Below are 5,415 nucleotides of genomic sequence, written 5' to 3'. Positions count from 1 at the left end.
CCTTCTGCTTACCTCTTGTTTGCTTCATGTTAACCTCTTGTTTACCTCTTGTTTGCCTCTTGTTTACTTCTTGTTTCTCATGTTTACCTCTTTTTTAGCTCTTGTTTACCTCACGACATAGTCCTTTGTAAGCTCTGGTCATTTAGGGTTAATGAAGCCAATTCACTGCATCTTCCTGCCAGCATATCTGCGTTTAGATCACTCTTCCTGTTGTCAATTAATCACTGTGACACATGTGACCTCCTCATAAATGGATTTGTGTGTGATTTAATGTGTTGCACGTACAGCAGGCTGTGTGTAATTTAGCCATATCCGGAAAAGGCAACCGTTAGTTAAGAGACTAAAATAAAATAATGACCCTGTCACATGAATATGGTGAATATAATAAGTAGTAGGCTGTCGAGATGGAGGGAACAAGTAGTGAATTGAATTATATTTACTTGTTCCTTTGAATGAATCAAGTGCTGCAGTGATTACCTGGGGCCCGTTTCACAAAGCAGGTTTAGTGAAAACTCTGAGTTAGTTAACCCTGAGATGAGGGAAACTCTGGTTTTTCAGTTTCACAAAGCCAGTTCAGCTTTACTCTGAGTCAGTTACCCTGGCAACATACTCCGTGAACCTAACCTGCTCGCTGGCAGGTTTTCTTCAACTAACCCCGAGTTTCTCCTGCTCTTAAGTTGAAGCCTGCAGACTGAAGGCAGTGGCAGACATGGCGTGTCCTTTTATTGAAGAGCCAGTTGATGTCGAGGCGCAGATACTCCGCAGACATCTCCACCGGGAGAGGATTATTAGACCCAGATTGGATGTTTTATCATTCCCTGATGAGTATCTGTTTGAGCGTTTCCGTTTCTCTGCATCATCTATAATTTATATAAACGATATTCTCAGCCCTCACATCGCTCACATGACGCATCGTGGACATGCTCTCAGTTCCGAGCAAATTCTTTGTATTGCACTTCGTTTTTTTGCCAACGGCAGTTTTTTGTATAACGTCGGTGATGCAGAGCATGTGTCCAAGGCAACTGTCTGTCGGGCTGTCCGAAATGTGACACTTGCACTGAAACGGCTACTATGCACGTTTGTAGTGTTCCCAAGTCACAGACCCACCAGACTTCTCAAAGAAGAGTTCCACAGAATTGCAGGTATCAGTCTAAGCAGTAATTCATTTATGTCATAAAGCTTTGAGACTTAAAGCACTAATCAGTCAATTTGATATATTTTAGGGTTTCCAGGTGTGATTGGCTGCATAGATTTTAAAATAGCTGTAATCAAACCTCTACTCAAAAAACCCACCCTAGACCCAGAGGTTTTAGCAAATTACAGGCCAATATCTAATCTCCCCTTCCTATCTAAAATCTTAGAAAAAGTTGTAGCCAATCAGCTGTGTGAGTTTCTCCAGGAAAATAATATATATGAAGACTTTCAGTCTGGGTTTAGAACCAATCATAGCACAGAGACAGCCCTGGCAAAAGTCACTAATGACCTTCTAATAGCTTCAGATCAGGGACTTGTGTCTGTCCTTGTTCTGTTAGATCTCAGTGCAGCATTCGACACAATTGACCATCAAATTTTATTAGAGAGACTAAAACAGTTAATTAACATTAAAGGAACGGCCTTAAACTGGTTTAAATCTTATTTTGCTGATCGCTCCCAATTCGTTCAAATCAATGATGAGTCATCGGTGCGCACCAAAGTTAACCATGGTGTCCCACAGGGGTCTGTGCTCGGCCCAATTTTATTCTCATTATATATGCTTCCACTAGGAAACATTATCAGGACACACTCGGTAAATTTTCACTGTTATGCGGATGACACCCAGTTATATTTGTCAATAAAACCTGATCAAAGTAATCAATTAACTAAACTTCGAGCATGTCTCAAGGACATAAAAACCTGGATGACCCGCAATTTTCTCTTATTAAACTCAGATAAAACAGAGGTTATAATACTCGGCCCTAAACACCTTAGAGATACATTATCTAATGATATAGCTGCGCTAGATGACATTGCCCTTGCTTCCAATGACACAGTCAGGAACCTGGGAGTGATCTTCGATCCTGATTTGTCCTTTAATAGTCACTTAAAAGTAATTTCTAGGACCGCGTTTTTCCACTTGCGTAATATCTCAAAAATCAGACATGTCCTTTCGCAAAAAGATGCAGAAAAACTAGTCCACGCCTTTGTTACATCGAGACTGGACTACTGTAATTCATTATTATCAGGCTCCAGCAGCAAGTCGTTAAAGACTCTGCAGCTGGTCCAAAATGCCGCAGCACGTGTCCTGACGAGAACTAAGAAAAGAGAGCACATTTCTCCAGTATTAGCATCGCTACACTGGCTTCCTGTTAAATCTAGAATAGAATTTAAAATTCTCCTCCTCACCTTCAAGGCCCTTAATGATATGGCACCTCTTTACCTTAAAGAGATGTTAATACCATATCAACCTACTAGAGCACTCCGATCCCAGAACTCAGGTTTACTTGTTGTCCCTAAAGTCTCTAAAAGTAGAGTAGGAGCCAGAGCTTTTAGCCATCAAGCCCCACTGCTGTGGAATAATCTCTCACTTTCAGTTAGGGAAGCAGACACGCTCTGTTCGTTTAAGAGTAGACTCAAAACCTTCCTTTTTTATAAAGCTTATAGTTAGAGCTAATTTGTGCGATGTTCCAAATTTGATTAAATGGCAAAAACCCCTGATGATGCTAAGACGCACAGGGAATTTATGACACAAGACACACGGAGCTTCTCTTTCCTGCTTCTCCTTCCTTTTCTCCATATTTATCACATCAAGATAATTCTTATCTGATCAGTACATGTTACTAACTTGACCCCATTTCCTGGAGTTTCTGTGCCTTAGCGCCCGCGGATGCAGGGCCACAGCTGTGGCCGCACCATGGATTATGATTGTGGATCGCGTGTCGGAGGTCGCAATGGTGGATCCAGTTCGGTGGATTCTGTATCGTGCCAGCTGATCGTCGTTGTAATGGAGGATCCTTTGTCGCGTTGGCATCGGATGATGAGGGACCACGACCGAGGCGGCAGCTGATAATGGATTCTAACTGGCGGCGGTGGACAATGACTGTGGATTATAGTGGATCAGGTCCTGATGCTGGATCGTGGTCTTGCTGCTGGCCAGAGACTGTGATTGCAGCGGGACTGCCTGACACATAGTATTGAAAAATGTTTAGCCTAATGGATGCTGCTAAAAATCCTGATGATGTTTTCTTACACCTGACATCTATTGCACTTCTGTCCGTCCTTAGAGAGGGATCCCTCACATGTGGCTCTCTCTGAGGTTTCTACATATTTTTACCTGTGAAAAGGGTTTTTAGTAGTTTTTCCTTACTCTTGTTGAGGGTTAAGGACAGAGGATGTCACACAATGTTAAAGCCCCATGAGACGAATTGTTATTTGTGAATGTGGGCTATACAATAAAACTTGATTGATTGATTGATAGATGGCACTCACATTCCTATCATCGCTCCTTCAATAAATGAAGGAGATTATGTGAATAGGAAATCTGTCCACAGCATTAATGTGCAGGTAGGCCTAAATAGTAGCCTTTAACATTCCAAATTAAATACACTACACCATACAGCTAATTACTGTTCTCCACTGTGAAGATCATATGTGATGGAGCCCACATGATTAACAATGTGGAAGCGAAGTGGCCTGGGTCTGTGCATGACTCACGAATGTTTCGTGAGTCGACAATGAGTGCCAGATTTGCCGGTGGTGAGTTTATATATATAATTTATATACAGTATATAGTTATATCCTATGATCAAATATTTTGTTTCCTCCTATTGCAACTGAAACAAACTGTATCTTGTATTATCATAGTAGAGTTCGATGGTTACCTACTCGGAGACAGAGGGTACCCCTGCCAGCGCTATCTGCTGACCCCTTACCCTGACCCTGAGCCTGGCCCACAGCGACACTACAACTTGGCTCACTGCAGGACACGAGCCAGAGTGGAGATGACCATCGGGATACTCAAGGCCCGGTTCCAGTGCCTTCGTAGGCTCAGGGTCACCCCAGAGAGAGCTTGTGACATTATAGTGGCATGTGTGGTTCTCCACAACATTGCCACTATTAGAGGAGAACAATGTCCTACTCTTTCCCCCTGTGATCCAGGTATTAATCATACCCCCCCTGCTGATACACGAGATGGAAGAGCTGTTAGAGACATGATATGTGTCAATCATTTCTAACTGACCCATCACCTCCCCAATGTTCAAGAACGACAATATGCATCTCATTTTATGAGGTCTTCTTTATTTCCTAGAAGGACAAATTTTGTACAGTTGTTAATCCTTTGTTGTTGAAACAATTAAAAAACATCCACCTGTGGGCACGTCACCCACCTTTAACTGATGGTCCAGCAGTTGTATTTCCTTTTCTGTTTTGGTGATCTGCAGCCTTATGTGCTCCATTTCTAGGTGTGATTTGTTTATTTGAGATTCTAAATATACCTTGTAAAGTTGTTTCACAGGGAGCTATAGGAACATAAATGACATTGAATTTCAGTGCCATGTCTATTTAGTGTCATTGTAAGTTGTGGGTCAATGCTGAACAACATCTTACTGAGGTAAGCTGTGCTGTGGAGGTTGATGGACCTTCTTCCCCATTATAATTTCCAGCATGGCTCTGTTAGAGAGAAAGAAGTTGCAAGTTGTATTGTGGAACAACACTATTAACTGAGCCAAAGTTATTTAAAAAAAAAAGGTGTATACTTCAGCAGGCCTCTCTGCATCTTCCCTCTCTGTGGCAGCTGATAAGGTTTCTTCATCATCCTCCTGTAATGAAACAGAATGTGTGTGTTATATTCTACCAATTATGAAAAATCTGTGGAATATTAAGAGTACTTACAACAGCATGGAGGTCTGTTATGGCAGAAGGCTCAACGAGACAGATTACACCATCAGTAACTGGTAGAAAATGAAGATTAGACAGTTGATGATTACCCAGAAAAGTGCCCCACCTAATTTAAACACAATTTTTCAAACTCTGAGTCACTTAAAATATATTTGATATCTGAAAGCAAAAGCAGCCAATTGCAAAGAACTGTAGCTTACTGCTACAAGAAAAATCAGTGTGCCAACTAAGTTGTGTCTAAGATGAATGGGTGGCCATTACTGAGCGAACACTAGAAAAAGGATTAACGTACATGCCATTCATTTGAATAACTTACCTCTTATGTAGGCCCCTGTGACCTGGGGCGTGGGTGTGTCCGATGAACTCCCCCCAGAGATGCCCTCAGCAATGGGTCGTCCACTGTTCTGACTGAGGGCCATCTTTTCAGCCTCTGTGAGAGGTGGTGGTGGTGGACCGCCACCTGTTTTGCGGGCCTCAGCCTTTTTTCTGTTGGCTATAATGGAGGTCAAATTTAAATACATACAGAAAACACAACTTTGG

The 5,415-nt window shown here is 42.1% G+C and overlaps 1 protein-coding gene and 1 long non-coding RNA gene across 2 annotated transcripts; one reads left to right on the top strand and one right to left on the bottom strand.

Annotated features, from left to right (window-relative positions):
• The first annotated feature begins 511 nt into the window (after positions 1-511).
• Positions 512-4,370, top strand: LOC133015757 (putative nuclease HARBI1). The gene is made up of 5 exons (XM_061083026.1): positions 512-1,142; positions 1,224-1,253; positions 3,458-3,540; positions 3,621-3,732; positions 3,841-4,370. Exons 1-5 carry the CDS (start codon positions 710-712, stop codon positions 4,209-4,211), a joined length of 1,029 nt encoding a protein of 342 aa, XP_060939009.1. The 5' UTR covers positions 512-709; the 3' UTR covers positions 4,212-4,370.
• Positions 4,256-4,626, bottom strand: LOC133015758 (uncharacterized). The gene is made up of 2 exons (XR_009681538.1): positions 4,585-4,626; positions 4,256-4,496 (listed from the first exon to the last, which is right to left on the bottom strand). It is a non-coding gene; the product is annotated as an uncharacterized LOC133015758 (long non-coding RNA).
• Positions 4,627-5,415: the final 789 nt, after the last annotated feature.

This window comes from Limanda limanda, chromosome 12, assembly GCF_963576545.1.
Source record: "Limanda limanda chromosome 12, fLimLim1.1, whole genome shotgun sequence".
In the NCBI taxonomy this organism is placed as follows: Eukaryota; Metazoa; Chordata; class Actinopteri; order Pleuronectiformes; family Pleuronectidae; genus Limanda; species Limanda limanda.
The sequence above is the reverse complement of the archived record's forward strand: the minus strand, read 5'-3'. Positions and strand labels throughout refer to the sequence as shown.